Source organism: Myodes glareolus, chromosome 19 (assembly GCF_982192425.1).
Source record: "Myodes glareolus chromosome 19, mMyoGla1.1, whole genome shotgun sequence".
NCBI lineage: Eukaryota > Metazoa > Chordata > Mammalia > Rodentia > Cricetidae > Myodes > Myodes glareolus.
The window spans coordinates 42,843,237-42,865,266 of NC_142044.1; the positions used below are offsets into that span (position 1 = coordinate 42,843,237).

General features: G+C 52.9%; 1 protein-coding gene across 2 annotated transcripts; it reads left to right on the forward strand.

Moving 5' to 3' along the window:
- The first annotated feature begins 1,933 nt into the window (after positions 1–1,933).
- Ift27 (intraflagellar transport 27) lies at positions 1,934–17,023 on the forward strand. 2 transcript variants are annotated; one of them, XM_048427371.3, is made up of 7 exons: positions 2,056–2,423; positions 8,376–8,455; positions 8,774–8,833; positions 9,824–9,883; positions 11,173–11,290; positions 12,137–12,246; positions 16,779–17,023. In XM_048427371.3, the coding sequence occupies exons 1-7, from the start codon at positions 2,390–2,392 to the stop codon at positions 16,875–16,877; spliced, it is 561 nt and encodes a 186-aa protein (XP_048283328.1). In that variant the 5' UTR covers positions 2,056–2,389; the 3' UTR covers positions 16,878–17,023. The 2 variants fall into 2 exon arrangements, with proteins under 2 accessions (XP_085534477.1, XP_048283328.1); XM_085678351.2 differs by lacking the exon at positions 8,774–8,833 and having other exon boundaries at positions 1,934–2,423.
- The last annotated feature ends 5,007 nt before the right edge of the window (positions 17,024–22,030 follow it).

Below are 22,030 nucleotides of genomic sequence, written 5' to 3' on the forward strand. Positions count from 1 at the left end.
GGAATATTAAGTGCAAAGACCCTGAGGTAGGAATGTTCTCGAGGCGTTGGAGGAACAGTACAATGCCCAAACAAAAATAAAGAAACCCTGGCACTGCCTAAGAGTGGGTGCTCAAATATACATTGAAATAGCCCTGTGGTCACATAGGTCACAACATGGGGGCACCTGCTGGTCCTGCCCCAAATCCCCCTTTACCCAACACTGATTCCAAATAGCTATGGATTATCTCCTTAATTGCCTGCCTCCCAGCTGGGCTAAGTAGCTCGGCCCCACTCACTACTCCGTGCTTCATAAGTAGTCTCTAAATATCTAGAGGATGCATTCCTCAAAGAAGGTGCTACGTGACTTTTCCAGGAGACATGCCTCTCCACCAGACCGGACAGACAGACCAGGAAACAACCCTACCCACAGCCAGCACGACACACCAATGAGTTTATAGGAGTCTCATACGGGAGCCTGGATAGCTCTCAGGCAGTGATAACTCCCAGAGTTCCTCAGGGCACAGGCACCTTTTCAGACAGACAGGTCTTCCCCTTCTAAGTATCAGCCATCACCGCGGGACCCAGCAAAAACTGAGATCAGCGGGGTGCAGAGCTCTGGCCAACCTGCAGTAGTAATGCTGAGCCACGATGGGGTGGATGGGTGGAAACATGCTCCCCCGCCACACACACACACACACCACTACCACCACCACCACAAAGACTTGTGTGTTGAGAGCCTGGCTCCCAGAGCAGGAGTGATCAGAACTAAGGCTTTTGGGGGAAGTGACTAGATGACCAGAGCTCTGACTTCATCAGGGGATCGATCCGTTGGTGGCTTCCTAATGTGATGGGCCACTGGGTGGTGAAAGGGAAATGGAATCTAGTTGAAAGAGAGTGTGTCTTTGGGGTGCATCATTGGAGCACTTTCTCCCTCTCTCAGCATGAGGGGCTAACTGCTTATATGCTACCCTGGTTATGATGTTCAACCAAGCGACCAGGCCAAACCTTTCCTGGTGTAAATTGTTTCTCTCTGGTGTTTTGTCCTAGCAACAAAAGCCCAATACACAGACACTTGTTTGTCTCTTGGTTTCTATCTACTTCTGAGGTCTGGAGGTGAGGTGACTTGCCCAGTCACACCCTACCTCTTAGTGACAAAGCAAGAGAGGCTCCCAGAAAAACCAGATGGCGTTTACCAACCCTCCCTCATGAGGGGCAACATCGGGATGGCATCCTTTTATCCACAACAGAGGAAGCAAGCAGACTGAGAAGTACAAATACGCTCAGTCATGTTGGCAAGTTCTCCCATCCATTCAAATCGCGCCTAATTTAGATTTTATATTTTAATTTAGTTTAGCTGATACATTATAACAAATCTGTATGTATTTACATATGTATACATTGTATGACTTTCCATCCGGGCAAATGTCTCTACCCAAACATTTATCATTTTTTTGTGAAGATTCCTCCTCCTGTCCGGCTTCTGGAAGGTGAAAGGCAAAGGTGCTGTCTGCAGTCGCCCCCTGTTTAAAGCACAGCGGGCCTTCCTACTCTTCTCTACACTGTAACTTCCTCAACATTCCGCATCCTGCCCTTCCCGCTATTTTGGGTTTTAAGGCGCATAACACACTTGGGCTTCAAAGATGACATTTTGTTTCTGGACATAAAAGACAGGGGCTAGATCTGTGGACGCTCCATTGAACCTGGGGTCTGATGTAGAAACCATCAGGCCCGGGCTCTGGAGACTGCGGCTTCCTCCACTGCTCAGGCGCCGATCTAGTGGCGTCGCCCCGCCCCACGCGGGCGAACCCATTCCCAGGAAGACAAGGGTGAAGAGAACCCTGAACTCTTCGCGATGGTTCAAGCCATGCTCTGGCCAATCAGAAAGCTTCACTAATACCCGCCTCCAGCCGCATCCTCGGAGGCGTGCAGCGGTGATTGACATCGTCTGAAGCCATTGGCCAAGCTGAGAGCAGTTCAAGGCAGAAACCTCTGCCCGCATCGTCCGGCGAAGGAAGACGTTTTTCCCCACCTCCTTCTTCTATTGGATCTCTGAAGCCGCCGGGCGTTTGACAGCAACCAATCGGAGGACCACATGGAGGGAGGAGGCGGATTGGTGATGGTTGCCAGGAGCCTGTTTGGCGCGACTCTTGGGACCAGTGGGACTAGTCGTTTGTGTCCCAACTCTACGGCAGGGGCCTGGACTGGAAGGCTGGGCTAGGAGCGGGTTCCGCTCCACCCCGCCCCGCCAGCACTTCTGCAGGCTGCCTGGGACCTTGAGGCCCACCCAATGTCCACCCAACCCTAGCGCTCGTGCCTCCAACCATCGCGGTCTCAGGCCCTGGGATCAGCTGCCCCCAGTCCTAACCCTCTTTCACCCCCAACTCCATCCCTGCTAGTGCCTGGTTACCATGGTGAAGCTAGCAGCCAAATGCATCCTGGCAGGTGAGTAGTAAATACTCTCGAACGTGTGTTCCTGGGGGCCTAAGCCGTCCTAACTCAGGCAGTTTTGGTTCACGATTGCGTCCAATGTCTATCTCCCATAGGAATGCCTGCAGTGACCCAACAGCCAGATTTCAGAAAGCGGGGGGAAATTATTCCCTCTCCCCTGTCTCCCTCTCATATTTTGAGGCCACTATCATCAGATAGTAGACTTATAGTACAAACACGGACTGTACTCCAAAGCTAGGCGTCAGTGATCCTGGCCCCACAAAGTTCCCTTCATTTACGCTGTCCCCCCCCCAACCAGGAAGATGGGGGTGGGGTGGGGTGAAATGGGTTACAGTGTTGTCCAGCTGAGAGCATGAACTTGGAGTTTCCCCAGAAGTAAGAATCTTGTTATTGTTGACTGACATGGAAATAGCCCACACAATGCCTCGAGCATGGATGAGTATTAACTAGATCCGTGCAGAGTGAGCGGGTTTGTGGTACCCGCCCCGGTGGGTTTGCCTCGGATCAGTCCGAACATTGAGACGACCATTTGCTTAGCTTGTAGACTGGTGAGCAGCAGCCCCGCAGGCACCGCGTGCCAGGCACCTGTATTCCATTCACTACCACAGCACAGCAGAGTATTTTCCATGTGGTCCTGATATTACCGGGGCACTGAGTGGTGTTAGGGGCACTGGGGTGAACCCCAAGTGAAGGTCATACACAGAATTCCCAGTTCACCTGACTCCAGATCTCTGTTCTTGGGTTGGCCGGGTTGGCTACTTTTCTTGTTATGACAACAAACTTGACAGGCAGCATCTTAAAGGATGAAGAACTTATTGGGGCTCATGGTTTGGGGGGACAGCCCCTCATGGTGGGAAAGGCACAGTGGTAAGGGCCAGTGGCTGGCTGGTCGCATTGCGTCCAGTCTGGGCGGAGCCACGAGCACTGCTGCTCAGCATACTGTCCCCTTTTACTCCAGTTGGGGGCGCCAGCGTGTAAAATGATGCCACCCACCTTTAGGGGTGCGCCTTCCCCTTAACTAACCTGACACACCCAGCCCAAGATTCTTCTCTGTAATCAAGAAGTTAACATGGGGGTGGGGGAGTGTCTTTGGATCTTTATCCTACAGACTGAGAGTAGGGGATAGTTCCCTTGATGGCTTTTCTAATTTGAAAATAAAAGGGTCACACAGAAAGATGAGTGACAGCCCTGACCCAGGCCCTATTGCAGCAAAGGAACCCTGGCTCTCCAGAGCGCCTCTGGTTCTCAGAGAGCCAGAGGAGGCAGTGTTGTGTAACCAAAGGACGTTGGTCAGTCCTCTCCCCGGCTCTGTTGCCTTGGACAGTGTTCAGCTTCTGCATGGGTAAGTTAGGGACATCTTCGTTTTTCTAAAGTTAACTTTCTTTTTTTAAGTGGGGGCGGCTCAGCCTGCTGTTCTTTGCTCATTTCTCTTTAGCTGGTGAGCTCTCAAAAACCAAGAAGCTCTTGTCATAAGCCACTCTCCTGAGACTTGCTATGTGCTGACCCCATGTCACACCCTCGGTGCAAGTCTCTCGCGAGTCCTCACAGCCACCGGCCAGCCCTCGGTCATCCTCATGTAAGATGAGGCAGGCAGGACCCATACTATGAAGATGCTTGCCCTGGGTCCAGACCCAGGTACTGTACCCAGGTACTGTGCCCGCCACATGGTTCCAGCCCCAGCCAAAGTCAGCAGTGGCTTCTGGCCTCCACTCCAACCTGGTCTTCACTCTACAGCTTCTGTGGCTTGAGATGGTGGGAGATAAAAAGGCACAGTGGCCATGCACCTGTGCTTCATCTGTTTAACAAATAACACTGTGTACCAGGCAGGGGACACGCTGGCTCATTAATGCTCTAGCAATTCTATGAAGTAGGTACCGTTCGTCGTTAGCCTAGTTTACAGATGTAACAAAGGGGGCACAGAGAGCTTAACCTACCTGACCTGATATCACACAGTTAGTGTGGAGCTGGGGTCTGGCCCCACATCTTTGCCCCTTTGGTGATGAACCTCTTGGGATGTGGGGCAATAGTCATGCTTCCCTGGAGTGTAGCCCTGGCATCCGTTCCATTGCTACGAATCTGGTCGGATAACCACCCTGGTAAAGACAGCAGAGGGACAGGTGACCTCAGAGGCCACACAAGAAGCCAATTGAGATCTGCCTAGAAAGGACAGGATTTGGACTTGGATTGGAGAGGGGACTGGAACATGTCCAGGGAACAAAAGGACAAGCATTGTATGTACATCCAGATTTTCTATAAGGGACCATTGGAGATGGTTGGGCGGTCAGCTAGAAGTTGACCGAAGAGAGCTGTGGATGCCTGCTGTGGGTGAAGGAGGGGACTCAGGGACATTCTGTTCTGTGACTCTGATGGGGTTGGGATGCAGTTGGCGGCAAGGAGAGTCGGGGAAAGGTAATGGCAGCATCAGTTCTGTGAAGACAGAGGCAGCCAGCAGAAGCTCTGTGACACACGGCAGTGGTGCCGAGTTCGAAGGACCCCTTGGAGCTAGGTGCAGGCCTCTGGGGGTGGGGGGGACGGGGACACTGCCTGGCTGGTACAGCATTCAGTTCCATCAAACCTAAGGCAATGTCACCACATGCCACATTGTCCCCAGAACCTGTTTCCTCTGACAGGGGACTCAGTTCAGCTTCAGAGTCAGATGCCCCCAGCCCATTTCTGTGTTTTGAGACCTCACAGCAGGTTTAAGCCAAATGTGGGGTCTTTGTCCTGGTGACAACTACACTCCTCAGCAGTGACCGTCACGTAGGTGACAAATCAGCCTCTCAGAGGCAAGGACACTGGGGTAGTCAGGTGCAGGGATCGTTGTCTCCAGGGCTGAGCAGAGAAAAGCTCAGAGAGGGAGTTCTCAGTCCTGCAGAGGATGTATGAGCTCCTGGGACAGCTGTGGGTGGTGGGGGTAGGCTTGAGAGACAGCCCAGAATAGAAGAGCCAGGAAGAAGACAGTGGGATGCAGGAGGTGGTGGTGTTCGTAACCTGGGACAAGGAGGCTGGATATGGGGTGGTGTGATGAGCGGGAAGACTGGGGTAGATGGAGAGGTCACTCAGGTCTGTGGTGAGACGTGGGCTTGGCTGTGGGCGAGCAAACTGCAGAGGACAGTGAAAGCCCCACAATGGCTGGAGGCACAGTCAACCTAGGACCGCAAGGGCCAAGGGATGAGAGAAGCCAGGGCTGGGGCTAGGGCTCAGTAGTAGACCCCTTGCCTTACATGCATGAATTCCTGGGCTTAATCCAATCTAAAATGAGGGATGCAGGGGGAGCTGAGGCAGAAGAGCCAGGGTCAGAGCATTGAGGATGACCCAGCAGGGCTCACTTTTGGGAGACTGAAGAAGAGGTTAAGGCAGGCAGGGGGCAGAGGAGCAGATAGTGGTGACAGAACAGAGCCCATGCAGGGTCACCACAGGGTAGGGGAATAGGGAGTTGTTTCAGGTCAGCACTCCATCTAGAGTTCACGAGTGAGAACCCAGGACCCAGGAGAGGTCGCTGGACTTGGCAGTCAGCTATGAGGTCATGGGTAGCCTCCCATGGTACCTTCCCATGGCAATCCGGTCTTCCAGCCCTGGCCAGGGCTTCGTGGAACCCTGCACCCTACAGCCATGTGGGCTCACAGGCTCTCGAGGTTTCTCATGCTCCTTCCCTCGGATGCCCTGCTTCTCAGCTGCGTTTGTCTGCATTTTCACTTGTCATCCTGTTGCTCTGAGAATATGTTTATCAGCTCCCCCGCCTCACCATGCTCGGATCCCTCCTAGCCCACACAGGAACTTCGCTGCCAGCCCTGGTGACTGGCAGTCAGCAGAAAGACTCGCGAAATCAACCAAAACCAATCTGTGGGGGAATTTCCCAGGGAGAAAGAGCCAATTTCCTCCCAGGTTTAGGAACAGAATGAGAGTCAGGCTAGTGACTGACTACCTTCTGGGCTCTCAACGAGGCATGGGGAAGAATCGCTAGGCTGTCTGCCCTGGGTAGGTGGGACCCACAGACCCTGAGAGGCCATGGTGCAAAGAGCCTCGAGGTGGCATTTGGGATGCACAGCCAGATCAGCCTAGTAAACCAAGGCAGCATCAAAATCCTAGAGGGGTACCTCGCTTCTACGAGCTGTCTTTACCCGTGACTTCAGTAGGGGGTGCAACACGGGAGGGAAGGCATGAGAGGGAGGGGCTGTGAGGCGAGGACTACCCATGGCAGGAAATCATGTCCTGAATGACTCACTCGGCCCTAACAGAAGTCTCCTACCTCGAGACACCAATTGTCATGTAATTGTCTCAGGAGAGAAAATGACAGGTGGGAGGAGTCAAAAGGGAACAGTGTCCGGGGCTGCAGGCTGGAGAAGGCAGACAGAGGAAGCCACTGTCAAAGGGACTGAAGACAGAGATTGTCCCAAATGCTGGGATGGGTGCTGGTGATGTCCCTGACCCTCAGGGACATGAGCTCGCAGAAAGCAGGTGCCTGGTAACACCTGGACAATGAGAAAGATAACCCTGCATGTGTAAAACAGCAGATCAACAGGGGTCAAGGCAACAGGTGGAAGAGTGGAGGGGGCAGGGCACCCTGAACCGTCGCTGTGACAGAACCGGAAGAACTCGCTATGAAACTGCTCCCTTTTATGGTGCAAAAGACTCAGACCTAGGCCTGAAAACTGACAAGGAACCTTTATGATGTGTGAATTCCTGGAGCTGTTTGAACAAAGACTGGGAAGGGCTCAGCCCAGCTTGGCCAGGTGACTATAGGATATGTCTGCGGATGCAGGGTTGAGGTGGTGGGGGGGGGGGGGTGCTCCTAAGTCCGTGGCTCAGCATTCACCTAGCACAATGAAATGAAGTACATCACTTGAAAATGGGTTTTCGCTGGGTGATGATAGTGCACACCTCTAATGCCAGTACGTGGGAGGCAGAGGCAGGCAGAGCTCAGTGAGTTCGAGGCCAGCCTGGCCTACAAAGCGAGTTCCAGGGCAGCCAGGACTACACAGAGAAACCCTGTCTTGGAAAAAAAAAATTAGTTTTCACCAAGGTCAAATGGAGGAAGCAACAGAGACAGCTGATCTGAGATTGTGGGAGCACATGGACTCTGGACCACCAGTTAGGGAGCCAGCATGGGGCGACCTAGACCCTTTGCATGTGAGTGACAGTTGTGTAGCTTGGTCTGTTTGTCAGGCTCCTAGAAATGAGATCAGGGCCTGTCCCTGGTGCTTAGCCGGATTTTGGGAACCTGTTCTCCATGCTGGATCACCTTGTGGTAGGAGCTCCGTCCTACCTCAACTCGATGTGCCATGCTGTGTTCAAGCCCATGGGAGTCCTGCTCCTTTCTGAGTGGAGACAGGAGAAGTGGGTAGATAGGGAGGAAATAGATGATGAGAGTGGGGGGGGGGTGGAGAAGGAGCGGAAGGAGGGGAAACTGATCGGTATATAAAATAAAAGAAGAAATGTTAATAAAAAAATAAGCAGAAGAAAATAAGTTTTCACAGAGCGAAGGCAACCTCTGGACATCTTAACTGTCAGTGTAGGTAAGAACACAGGCAGTGGCTCGGCCAGGTAGGGTCACGAGTTGGCTGCTCACTCCTTTTTGCTAGCCAGACTGTAGAGTAAATTGGAGTTTGAAAGTGACAGGTTTTCCCATGGGGTGTGCTTTGGTGGAAGAGTGTCACTTCTGTTGCCAGGGCTCTGGAGCCCTCCTTAACCCCTGTTACCTGCTAGGTCATTCTGGTTGACAGGGCTGTGAGGTGTATAAAGATGTATTCTGGCCTTGGTAAGCTCTAAAGATGGGTCTCCTGGACCACTTACCCTGCTGGCTACCTCCCTGCTTGTCACGAGAGCAGACATATGATCTGAAAACTCAGCGAAGTTTCTGGTTTCGTGTCCAGCCCTCTAGAGTAGGAGGAGGCTCTCATGCCTGATGGGACCCGAGTGATATCTGTCCCTCTGCTCTGGCTTCAGGAGATCCAGCTGTAGGCAAGACAGCCCTGGTGCAGATGTTCCGCAGCGACGGAACCCATTTCCAGAAGAACTACACTCTGGTAAGCTGGGGCTGGAGAGTCCCCACCTGGTCATAATGTAAAGAAACATGACCGTTAACCATGAGAGAATGACTTAGCAAAATCCCCAGATGCTGTCCTAAGAGGCCTAAGAAAAGACCAGTAAAGGACTGTGTCCTGAGCAGACTGGCCAGGGTGCCACAGTTGCCAGGAACAGTGGAGTTCTGGGAGTGGGAGGTTGTCAGGGCCTCTGACTTCTGCTTGGCTGGGATTTTTCTGCAGGGAGGTGGGGTCTTGCCTTGTTTTGGACCACCCCACTGTGGGGCCCTCTAATGCCCATGATCTTGGTGTCCCCTGCAGACAACAGGTGTGGATTTGGTGGTGAAGACAGTGCCAGTTCTTGACACAAATGACAGTGTGGTGAGTGGCGGTCTGAAGCCAGGGCACTTGGGGCTCCTGTGGCCCAGGGGATCCTCCCTGTAAGGAACATGGAGAAATAACAAAGGGCGTCTTTGAGAGAGGGCCTGAGGAGGGAGAGGAGGACTGGGACGTAGGCCTTACCAAAAGAACTTAGTATCTTTTGTCTGAGTTCTTAACAGGATCCCTCCAGAGACCCCACAACTCTTGAGGGTGAAGGGCACAATGCCATGTTCGTGTAGCTACTCCCAGAGGGAGGGTCTGTAGCACTCACCAGGTCCTTAAGGAGAACCCTGAGCAAAATGAAAGACACGGGCATTCCTGATACCACAAGAAAGCCTGAGACTGGAGCCACTGTACAGGGCAGGCCATGGAGCAGACAGCGCTGCCTGCCGGGGGTTCAGAGCCAGGCAGAGGGGACTGTACCAGGAGGGGGCTCAGGTAGCTCCGGGGACTCGGCTCAAGCAGCAGCATTGTGGACGGTTTTCACCTGGGCTGGGAAGGCTGGGTGCCTTGTGTCCAGAGTATGCGTTCACCATCGCAGAGCGGTGACAGGCTGCCCTACTTTACGCACCCGTCCCCAGGCTTCCTCCGTGACCTCCTTTATCAAGAATCCTTATGTGATCTGAGAATCCATTTGGTTAACAGAGTACAGAGTGGCCTTCTGGACACCAGCACACTTGTCAGCCTGCTCAGTGTTCTGGCCCGCCAGGTGGGCAGTCAGCCTGGCCCTGCGATGTTTGTGCTTGGGGTTGGGAAAGGTGAGCCAGGTCACGATGCCAGGTGGGTGGAAGCTATGCCTGTGCCCTTCGGGCACTCTGGGCTGTTCTCGCTGTCTCTCTGGGACTCAGGAGGCAGAGCATTTGTGAAAGCACCCATGCACGTGGCATGTTTGCTGTGTCTGCTGCTGAGCCACGTCCACTGAGAGCTGGGGGAAAACCTTGACTTGACTCTTGCCGTGTCCACTTCTGAGACGCACTTCTCTGGTTCCAGGAACTCTTCATTTTTGACTCTGCCGGCAAGGAGCTGTTCTCTGAAATGCTGGATAAATTGGCAAGTAGTGTGTTGTTTCTTCCTGCCCACCTCCACCACCCCCTTCTCCCCAGCCCTTCCTCCAGTGGCACTCCCCGAAAGGATACCCTGGGCCATCAGAAGTAGCCAGGCAGGATCTTTTGAGGGGCATCCCTCCCAGCTGGGGCTTTGGGCCCTTGACAAGTAGGTGTTCCTGATTGCTCAGTATGGCCACGCCCTGCTCTGGAATGTGCCAGGAACTGATCTGTCCTTGAAACCCTCTCCAGCCTGCTCTTTCTGAATAGCCCCTTCTGGGGTGGGGGGGTGGGGGGGGGGTGGGGGGGTGTCTTACAGCCCTCACTGACCTCCCAGTACTGAACCACTGATTCCTTCTCCTCTAGGGAGGCCTACAGCCAAAAAATAGGCTCTGCCCCTTCTCCCACACCAAGATGGGTTATCGCATTGGCCTTGTTCTGCCAAGCTCTCCAGAACATAGGATTCTGCAGGCCCACAAGGCCAGAGCAGGACCTAATTGTATAGGAAGGTGGTACCCAGAGCCTGTGAACCAGAGGGAGAGCCCACAGCCCAGGCAGGGGCATCCCGTGACCCCATCATGGGCTGGCAGCAGGATATTTAAGGACTCCTAGACCGACAGTCCATGTGGAACCCCGGCGCGTCACAGAGCTCCCTCCAGGTGTTAGTGTAGGGTGCATTAAGGCTGATAGCAACATCCTGGGAGAAGCCAAAAGTGGTCCCAAGTTTTCACTAGACCCCCAAGTGAAAAGCTCACCATTATGAAGAAGATGCAGGCAGACACATCCAGGGACTAGACAGTGAAGGAACCAGCATCACCCTTTGAGGCCCGCAGTGTGGGAGAACACTGTAGCCTTGTGAGTTAGTAGAACCATAGTGGACAAGAGTGGGCTTCTGGGTGGAAAACAGCCCTGTCCTCCTCTCCTGGCCGCCCCTTGAGCCTGTCAACCAAGACCAGTTATCCTCTCTGAGCTGTTTCTTCAGCGGCAGACTCTCCCAGACAGCCCTTCCACCAGGGCATTGCAGTGATGCACTTGCGGCCCCAATAAGAGGTGCCTGGCAGTCACTGCTCCCTTCTGGGTAGGAATTCCCCTCTCCCAGGTTCCAGCTCACCTTTCCCACATGAGTGCCACTGAGGCTGGCCTCCATTTGTTCTCTGCTGAACAGTGGCTATCTGTGAGTGTGACAGTTTCCCAGCTCACAGCCCTCTCTCATCCACCTCCCCGAATGCCGGGTTTCCCCACATCCAAGCATCCCTGTTACATCCCTGAAATGTTCTTCTCCTGTCCCCTGCTCAGTGGGAGAGCCCCAACGTCCTGTGTCTCGTCTATGATGTGACCAATGAGCAGTCCTTCAACAGCTGCACCAAGTGGCTGGAGAAGGTTCGGGCCCAGACTCCGGGTACCTTCCTCCCAGGTAGGAAGTGTGGATAGCCCCCTGCCCAACAGTGCCTCTGCCCTTCAGCTCAGGGGCTTCAGATCACTGCACATGCCACTGTGGGAGCAGGACAGGGGCCTGAATCTCTGAATCTTTGACCTCACCATCCTTCACTGTGCCCTTGCTCTGCCTCTTAATGGTCATGAAAACCTCCCTAAGCCTGGGGTGGAGAGACAGTGCCACCCACCAGGAAGTGTTCTGAGTTTGGATAATAAGAAGGAAGGGTGCTGCATTCTGAATTGATGTTTCCAGAACGCGAACTCCGGGGAGGAATCTCTCATTTTGCCCAGTTCGCAGGGCACAAGTTACATTCCAGCTCTGTTGTTACTTCTGCATGCCTTAAATCAGTCTTTCTCATCCCTGTGTGAGATCAACAAATTCTCCTCATTAGAGGCCCGGGAAAGCAGCCTCCAGAGACGGACTGAGAAATTAGCGCAGCTGAGGCAGCTGGGAGCGGCGCTCAATTACCTGAGTCCCTGACTCCGAGCCCAGGCCCAAGATTAGCATTAATGACCATGTCTGATGTTGGTTCCATGTGCTGGGAATTGTCACAAATGCTCTTCTAAACTTGGTCCAGGCCTGCCTGGCGCTTACAGCCCTAAGGAGATGAGGAACATAGATATAGTTGAAGCCACGAGAGAACGCTGAGCTGCTTGTGCACAGCAAAGCCAGCCTGTCCTCTGTGGCCCTTGGGGACATCCCTACTGGTACATGCCACCTCAAGTGGTCAGCTCTGTCACCTGATGTGCCACACGCCCCTCTCTGCAGCTGACCTCCCATCCTGCCCCTTCAAAACACAGTATTGTGGTTATTCCTTTTGAGCAGGTGTTTTAGTGGGAACTAAGACAGACCTGGCTGGCCGACGAATGGTGGATTCTGCGCAGGCCCAGGCGTGGGCACTGGGTCAAGGCCTGGAATTCTTTGAAACGTCTGTGGTGAGTACCCCCTCCCTCTGAGCCACTCATCTGTGGGAGCTCTGTGCTGGCGATTTGTTCATGACCCCAGATGCATGTAGTGGTTCTGCTCCCAGATGCAAATCTAAAATTTGCATTCCACCCAAAATGCTGCCATTCCACCCAGAATGGTCAGTGTGTATCGTGAAAGTCTTCTGCGTGGCACCAGGAAGCAGGGCAGACAGCCCACCCTAGGCAAGGCTGTGTGCATTTCAGAAAGACTTTGGAGTGGAAGGTGTTCCATCTCCCTGACCCTTGAACTCTGTGAGAGCTGCTGAAGGACACAGCGCTGTTGGCTCTCGGTTTCAGTGGACCCTCCCGGATAACTCTGTGAGACAGGAATTGTCCTGTCCCCAATTCAGCACTGGGTTGAAAACTGATTAGCCCAGACCAATATGACCAGGGTATACCCAACCCCCAGACCCCCAGCTTCCCATCCTATAGGGACATCTAGTGTCATCTCTGATGTGAGAACCCTCCTGCAGTGAAAGATGCTTCCCTGGCATCATCAGGGCTGCCCAGCACAGTGGCACACCTTCTTATGTTTGGAGCGTTAAAAGTTATGGCTTCCAGACACGTGATTCTGGCCACACCACATACCTGTTCTGAGCCTCCCACCACAGGCATGCAGATGGCCCAGACACCAGTGTCTCGTCAGAAGCCACAGCCCTCCCTCGGGAGCATCACTGAAGAGTCTTGTTAGGCCTGCAATGGCTCTGTTGTGTGAGGTCTAACCTTGAGGTCTCTAGGCCCGATGATTTGGCTTTACAAAGAGTGAGTGGGGGTAGTGCGTACCCTGGTGTCACCTCCTCCAGCCGCAGGCTCTGTCGCGCCTACAGAACAGCCTTTGCTACCACTCTGTTGCCGTGTGGGTGTAGACACCTCTAGTGCCCCCCACTGGCACACTTCCCCAGCCAAAGCATAGCCTTCAGGACATGTGTTCTGCCTTCCAACGGCATGGAGCTGATCAGGCTCTGGGCCCTCCCAGGAATGGCATGTCCACCATGGGGCCTCAGGCTCCTCACCTGTAAAATGGGGATAGGAACCTGCCCTTTGCTGATTGGCACATGCGGGAATGTAAGACCCTCAACACAATGTCCAGTCTAATTGAGTAGGCACTCAGCGTGCTTTCTAGCTTCTTAAAACAGAAATGATTCCCTAAAATGGTGTTTTTGCTATTGCTACTTACGAAACCCTAGAGCCAGTGGCTGGTACAGAGATGGATGTTACCCCTGCCTTGAGTCCAGTTATCACAGTCCTAGATTAATGGCGTTCAAATGAGAGCTCACACTGCATAGGTCTCCCTGGCTATGCCGTGCCTTACACTTTTAAGTGAGCAGTGAGCTGCATACCCATAACTCCCCGTTCCCTCCTCCTCTCCCTTCATCAGTCGCCATCTCCTCCCCCAACACCCATATTTCCCAGAAATTAAAACCTGTCCGAACACATCAGTCACCCAAGGCTACTGGTCAGCTCTGTGCAGGTGTCAGAAGGATGCGTATAAATCCTGCTTGAAGAGGCTGCGGTCAAGCACTCGGTATTAACTGCGCGAGTTAACTAGTCCCCCCTGAGTTGCTGCTAACAGGAGCGCCACTGGCGGATCGGTTAAGAAAGCTGTAATTAAAAAGGGAACATAACCCAATGTGGTTGAGATGCTGCCAAGCCCATCTCCTCCTCACTTCTTCAGAAGTGCAGCAGCCTCGAGGAGAAACCTCCATGGCTCTTTGGCTCTTAAACACCCCTCCATGTCTGGCATTTCAGCCCCCCCCCCAAAGTCAAAAAGAACTTCTTTGAACAAAGATTAAAGAATTTTCTAGACCAAAATCAAACCCGTTGTTTATCGCTGAGGCGAGATTATGCATAGAATGCAAGGGCAAGGCCAAGTTCATGTCTCTGTTGAGGGGAGCACCCCCCCAGGCAGCTGAGGGCCTGCCTGCCATTTGATTGTGTAAATTACCTTTTGTGTTCTGGAGGTGCCCAACAAAGGCAACTGCTCCTGTCTCTGTTGTTCAGTTAGCAGACAGACCAGAGAGGTTATGTTTCTCTCCTCCTTTGCACAGCTAAGGAAGAATAGCACTAAGACCAGGACGCAGCCCTGTCCAGGGAGACGTGAGCGCTTCAGGTCTTCCAGAAGGAGTACGCACCCTTGACCTCCTCACGGGACCTGTTTGCAGGCTCTTGGTGACAATTCTAAGTCAAACCAAGGGCTAGTCTGGGCCTACCCCAGACGTCATCTCTCAACAGCCTGCTCTGTCAGTGTCCAAACTGAGCAAGATGATAATCAGTCATTGGCTAAAAGGGCCTCTGTTGCTGGCAGCCCCCTTAATGCATTTGGAAAATAGTTCAATTTCCATCTACTTCCAAGCACTCTATGGTGTCTGCCGAGGCTCCTGGGCATTGAATTCCTTAAGTTTTATGATGGGCTCTTCCGGCTTGTGCTTTGGAGAGCTTTTCTGACTTCGGCTAGAAGCCCTCCCTTAAGACTTCCTAGGCCTCCCTCCCTCCACTCGGCACTTAAGGACACTTTGGGGGTGTTATTCAGTGACATTGACTGCCTGGGACACGATGGCCACACAAGCAGAGGTGAGACTGACTCGGCTCTCATGCCTGTGGGGGCCTTAGCAGGTGCTTGCTGGGCTCCCAGCACACTCTTGGCATTGAGCCCTGGTTTTTCTTGGCCAGAAGCTCCCCCTAATTGCACTTGCTTCTCCCTCACTGTGGGATCCAGGCAGCTCTCTCCCCAGGACTGGTATGGTTCTCTCCAGCCTGAGATCAGGACACACTGTCCAGCTGGGCCACTCCATCCTCTGGTTTTATCACTCCTCTGTAAAGTGCAGACACGCCAGCTTCTGTGATATTCCTCCCATTCCATCAGGGACACTTCAGGACCTCATATTACGCTCTGCTGTGCCTTTGACAGCCACTGAAAAGCTTTCCAACAGGCCCTTGTACGCTCTTAGCTGCATCTCCTGTCTGCAGTGTGGTGGGTTCTCTCTGCCACTTTGTTTTTAAAAATACCTAGATGGTGTGGTGGTGTGTACCTGTAATTCTACCGCTTTGGAGACTGAAGTGGGAAGATAAAGTATTTAAGGCCAGCATGGACTGCATAGCAAGACCCTATCTTAGACTGATGATAATGCTGATGATGATGCTGGTGGTGATGATACTGGTGGTGGTGATGATGGTGATGATGGTGGTGATGATGGTGATGATGGTGGTGGTGATGATGGTGGTGGTGATGATGGTGGTGATGATGGTGGTGGTGATGATGGTGGTGATGATGATGGTGATGATGGTGGTGATGATAGTGGTGGTGACTAGGGATGTAACTCAGGAAAGTGTTTATCTAGTGCATGGCACTCTGAATTAGCACTATTGAACACCTTATAATCCCCAAACTCCAGAGGTAGAAGCAGGGAGATCAGAAATGCAAGGTCAGCCTTGGCTATAGTGAGTTTGAGGCCTGCTCAAGCTAAGGAGCTCACAAAACATATAAAAGTTGTCTGAGAGACAGGTTTCTGTGTTTGGGTCCCCTGGTGTTGCAACAGTAGGTCCAGTTTAAAAAACAAAAAAACAAAAAAACAAACAAACAAACAAAAAACAACTCGGAAACAGGAAAGACAAAAGCAAGCAAACAAACAGGCACCTGCATTGCAGGTGGTTGGTGGCCATGGTGTCAGGACCATGCCCTTCCTTCTGATGGCCTCTATGACCTCCCCTTGGAGGGCCTGTCACTGTAACCTAAGACAAGCTCCTTCGTTTTTCCACTCCTCTAGAAAATAGAAATGTCTTTTGGGCACCTTTAGTCACGAAAAGTGAGCATTCATTTCCCGCTCAGTCAGCGCTACCCAGGGCTCAGGGGTGAGGAAAAATGTTAACCCTCCAGCCTAGAGCCATCTCTGCGCCTCCCCATCCCCGGGGGAGGAGCCATGTGTTCTTGTTGGGATCTGGCACTATCCCAGAAGTCCCAACATATTCCTTAAAAAACAAAACTGATCCCATTTGGCCCTGTGTCCCCATCACGTCCCCTTTCTCCCCATGGCCCTGCCGGTCCCTGGAGTAGAATGTCCCTGCTGCAGCCTGGCATCTCGGGTAGGGGTTTGCGTGTGCTGTGCCTCTCCTGGCTGGGCTGTGTGCTGTTGCCTTTGTAGCCCTCCTCTTCCCACCTGGAGCGGCTGTGGGCAGACTCTCTCCTAGAACACATCTGTCTGCTGTTTTGCTTTGACCTTTGAACCTCTGTCAGAGCTAAGTAAGTGGATTCACCTTCTTGTCCTCCACACAGAACCTAGTGGCCACAAGGATGGCTCTACAGATAGACCTCAGCCCCGACCCTGGCTCCACCGCTCACATGCCACGCAACTATCACTGTGTTCCTTTTAGCTTTGTTTCCCCATAAATCTTCACTGTGACGGCAGCTGTCCCCGACACCAGGTGTCAGGAGCCCGAAGGGAGAGATACCTCGAGTAGGGGCCAGCTTCCCCAGACTAAACTCACACCCCTCTCAATTCTTACAGAAGGATATGGACAATTATGAGGCCCCATTCCACTGTCTGGCCAAGCAGTTCCACCAGCTATACCGGGAGAAGGTGGACATGTTCCATACCCTGGTGTGAGGGTAGAGTGGACTGTCCCACAGGAATGGCTGGGCTGGGCTGCTGTGAGCCCAGCAAACCTTCATCTCTCCAGAACACAGAAGATGGACTTGGCCTGGTTCTTCTCAAATATCCACCTCAGCTTTCAATAAAATGAGGAAAATGAATAGCGGCTGCTTCTGTTCTTAGTTGGGGCTAGGCCTTTACCCACTGCTGCACTGGCCAGTGACAGGGCACCCCTGGCCCGTTTCTGCCCTCCGCGTACAGGGTCTCCCTGCTCTGCAGGTCCCCTATAAGCAGTCAGTAGAGAAGGCAAACCCTAGGCTGGTTTGGTAGTACCTGTGAGCTACCGCAGTACCTGTGAGCTACCGCAGCACCGGAACACAAAGCACCCCTGACTGGAGAATCTCCAGGTACCACGCTTCCTTGAGGGGACTACTGTTCCAAGGAAAACAGTGACCCCTTCTGCCCACTGCTCAGCTTGGGGTTCAGCCACCTCTCCCAATTATGCTGCTGGGAACCTAGTACACAGACACCTGAGAGCTGGCCACTTCCTGTAATAGCCACTTCTCCACTCAGAAGCTGGGCAGCTGTGCCTCCCTCTGCATTGAGCTGGACCACTTTCCACGCTGTTAGTGCCCACATTCATTCTTCTGAAATACCACTTCATCCTTTCGCTCCCTGATGAAGGCCTGTCCACACCAGGGCTATGGCTACAGTCTGGCCCCTGAGGCCTCCTAGAATTGTCACTGTTTCCTGGGGATCCCCCACTTCTCGGTGACCCCCTGGCCCACAGGACTTTGTCACCCCCTGTCCCCGTATTTTGGGAGAGCCTCTTTTATCAACTAGGGGCATACAGCCCCTGCTGTGTCCTTGTGAAAATGGCCATGATGGAATAGCTCTGGTTACGGTTGGTGACCCACCACGTCTCTCCATGGGCTAAGCGTATTACATGTACCCACCAATTCTGTCCTTAGAGCATGGAGTCTGTTAATACCCCACTTTTACAAATGACAAGCTGGAAGGAGAAAATTAAGCTCAGCCAAGGGGCAGCAGAGCCAGAACGCTCAACTTCAGAGCCAGCAGCTCCCCCACTCCCCTCCTCCCTCCCCCTGAGCTTGGCAGGAGCTGTGGAGGCCACACTGCCTGCAGAGGGTGAAGGTCAGGCTGCTTGCCAAGGTCACAGGAAGGAGAGACAACTGTGTGCAGGGCATCCAGGTACAGAGCAGCAGCCAGCACCAAACCCTCACATCTCCGTTCCTCATGCCCTGACTCCTTTGCGTGCACCAGCTGTGACCACTACAGGCTGGCAACTGCATCTCTTCAAAACACCACAACTGAGAGTCGACTGCAGGCCAGGCACATGTCTAGAGTCTAGCAATCCAGGCTACGGCAGGTCCTCAGTGTACAACCAAAAAAAAAAAAAATACAGGAAGCATTTTCCATCTTCCTAAAACTTGTTCATGGGGCCCCTGAATCTAGCCCTGAGATCCTGTGCCACAGAGACCATGTCTAAAGGTCACTTGTCTCAGTGGCTGCCCTCAGCCACCTCTGACCCCTCTGCTCCCCACTCTACCCTCCTGTGAGATCAAGGTGACCAAAGTAGAATTAATGATGCCACATCTCTTCATCCTCGGAACCTAGTGAGGGAAGTCCTCCGGAGAGCGCTGCAGCTAAGGACACTGCCAGTAAGAGATCCTGGCACTGGGCTCCCCAGCTGGAGGCCAGAGAGGCTGCAGAGCTGGTGCCAACTGAAGGCTAGGTGCTGGTGCCCTTGCAGGAGCCCGGGAAGTGTCCCTGCAGTTGGTTTGCCTCTCTGGGGACTCATGGGGAGGCATCTGCTTCCAAGAACACGAGGGACCTTGCAGAGAGTTCTGATGGAGACATTTGGAAAGGGGCTATGTGTAAGCCAGGTGGCCCTGAGCATAAGCTGTGTCCTACCTGGAAAGGGGCAGGGGGACTGTTCAGCTGACAGCTGGAAGGGTCATGGCTGCCTCCCACCACTGAAGGGCACAGATGCACCAAACCCACAGAGAATACAGCAGACAAAACCAAACCGAGAGGGGCCCTTGGGGAGTGTGCCACTCCTTCCATGGCACCCCAGAGAGAGAAAGAAAGAGTGCACGTTTCCCTCCCCTTCCTGGGAAGAGATTTGAACAGACTCACAAGCTTCAAATTGGCTGATCTAAGGCATAATGAGCGAGCGTGCCTGACCACGCGGAGGAGCCTTGGTGAACGCAGCAGGAAGGGAAAGCAGGCTGGGTTTAATGGATAGAGAAGGCTCAGGGCTGGATAGAGAAGGCTCAGGGCTTGGGTATTGAGCCCACGGGGCTAGATTCCCTGGCAAACTGGTTCTACCGGTAGATAAGACTTTTCAGACAGTACAGATGGAAACATGAAAAACTGGAAATATGGAAACTGTGGTAGCTGGAAATTAGGGGAGTGGGCCGGGCTAGATGGGACCCTAAGGAGAGGAGCTTTAGAACTGAGGTCAATCTGCACAAGCCTATCTTGGGGTACAGTCATGGGCAGTAGAGGATGGAAGGTGCAAAGGCTCCGAAGCCTTCCAGTAGGGAAGAACCCAAGCCAGTGAAGACTAGTCTAGGGGTGCTGAGGAGGCGAGGGGGAGCGGGTTGGCAGGGGCTTGTGGTGAGAGGAACACGGGTCTGATTCCAGAGCAACAGAAGTCAGTGAGAAGAAACAGTGTGGCTCGTCTACCTTCCTGGTGCCTGGCAAGTGGTTTATCCCCTTTGAAGAGTCGTTCTCTGTGGACAGACATTCACGCTGTAACTGTGGGTGTAGGGTGTATTGTGGGGGCAAGGGGAGAAGACGTCCTTGTTCGCCTTATTTTGGGATGGGCTCTCTCATATCTTGGATATCCGCCTGTCTCACTTGTCTTGCCTACCCCCGCCCCAGCAGCACTGTGGTCACAGATGTGTGCATCCATACATGGTCTTTTTTTATTTTTAAAGATTTATTTATTAATTATGTATACAGCATCTGCCTACATGGATCCCTGCAGGCCAGAAGAGGGCACCAAATCTCATCATAGATGGTTGTGAGCCACCATGTGGTTGCTGGGAATTGAACTCAGAACCTCTGGAAGAACAGTCAGTGCTCTTAACCTCTGAGCCATCTCTCAGCCCCCCATGCATGCTCTTTACGTCGGTTCTTGGATATGAACTCAGGTCCTCATACTTACACAGTAAGCGTTTTGCTGAGTGGACTGTCCCCCTGCTCCAGGAATTGTGTCCTGAATGTGTGTGAGCACCTACTGCACACCAGCCCGCTCCGGCGAGTGACACCTGTGCTCAGGGCTTATGTTCCAGTGGGGTGAGAGAGGGGTTGGATGAAGCAGGCTCATAGTACCTGCTGTCAGAGCCCAGGAGAGCAAGGGAGAACAGAGGCCATGCAGAGCCAGGGTGAGGGTTGTGACATGAAATGGGCAGGCCAGAGAAGACCTCGCCATCAAGGCGACACTGAAGCTGTATTTAAAAGTGGATAAAGCCACTGGCATCCTTGAAACATAGGTCCTGGGCCACCCACAGAGATGGAGCCTTCCTGCTGCAGTGGTCAGGACAGGGACTCAGTCCGGTGAGCAGGAAACGTGTGCACGGGCACCGTTTCTGCCCTACAGTCACCAGCAGGCTGTAGAGTCAGGGCTTCTAACCTCTGAGGGATGCACAGAGTACCCAGCTGGAGTCTCCTAAGAGCCCAAGGAACATGCAACAGCCCAGGGACTGAGGAGAGGGCTCTGCCTAAGGCCCTCCTGTTCTATGGCACATGGCCTGAGACTCCATGAAGCTGGACAGCAGCAACGCCCTTGGTTACCCCTTATGTTATTGTTGAGACAAGGGTTCATGTAGCCCAAGCTGGTCTTGAACTTGTTATGTAGTTGAAGGTGACTGAATTTCTGATCCTCCTGCCTCAACCTCCAGGGTGCTGGGATTATAGGTGTATGCCAATATGTCCAGTCTATTAGGTCAAACTCAAAGTTGTGTACATGCTAAGTAAGCACTCAACCAGCTGGGCTAAATTCCAAGACTTTTGGCTATTTCTTTTCCTCCCACAGAGAGGGCTGGAGAGGCCACACAAGTGGGAGTCATGTCTTGGAGTCAATGTTCAAAAGCATAAAACTTTTTCCCTATATAAAAATCCTTGACACAGTGAGGTAACCCAGACCCAGAAAAACAATTATCACATGTAGAAGCGGGGAGAGGAGAGGCAGGGAGGGGAGCAGAGAAAAATGTAGAGCTCAATAAAAATCAATTTCAAAAAATTGTTGACACTCCCACCACTCCCAGAAACTGTCCTGCTCCTTTCAGGTGGAGGCTCCCAATACCCCAAGTCTCAGTATGACCCTCCGATTCCATGCTGGGGAGCAACCTGGGTTCTGTGGCTTGGGTGAGGTACCTAGTTTACATGGTCTTCTGCAAGGAGGTGAGTACATCCTGGCCCCACTATGGACATCAGCACAGACTGAGCTGTTCCCAGGATGGGACGTGCTGAACATGCGGAATCACATCTGTGGGGGGATTTCCACCCTTCGGCTTGCACATGTACTCGTGTCCCCGTGTTTGTCTCTGGGTAGATGCTTTCACATGGTGGGGGATCAGGAACAACCAAGACTGGTCTTAAAGGAGCTCGAAGTCTGGAGGTCAGAAAATAGCTGATACTAGACACACAGCTCGGGCAAAGGCCCTAGGGTGTGAGACCAGGGCCTGCCTGTAGCGTGGACTTTGGGGGAGGGTAAAACAGGAACACGGAGCTCGTTTTGTCCAAAACAGAAACCTTGGATCTTTCCAGAAGGAATGCTTCAACAGAAATGACTCACCTGGACATGCCTTGGAACACCAGCCCAGGAGAGCAGGAGAGCAGACAGAGGTGCTTGGAGGTAAGGCGAGAGGTGTCACTACAGAGCTAGCAGGCGAGGTGGAGCAGGGTGCCCTGTAGGGCTGACAGGTGAGACGGGACAGGTCTCACTGTCTCCAGCATCATCAGAACAGAGGAGTACATGTCGGTCTAACATGGAGCTGCCACCCCTGCCCGCACACATCCTTTTTCTTCAGAACACCGATTGATTTCTGTTCTTAAGCGTGTTGCCCTCTATTTACTTTAGAGACAGAGAAAACAGAGGGAGAGTGACTTCTTCAGATTGTAAGTTGTTAGTGACG

Coding starts and splice junctions, on each gene's coding strand:
- Ift27 (XM_048427371.3), top strand. CDS start 2,390: ATGGTGAAGCTAGCAGCCAAATGCATCCTGGCAG. Junction 2,424..8,375: donor AGCCAAATGCATCCTGGCAG/GTGAGTAGTAAA, acceptor CTCTGGCTTCAG/GAGATCCAGCTGTAGGCAAG. Junction 8,456..8,773: donor TCCAGAAGAACTACACTCTG/GTAAGCTGGGGC, acceptor TGTCCCCTGCAG/ACAACAGGTGTGGATTTGGT.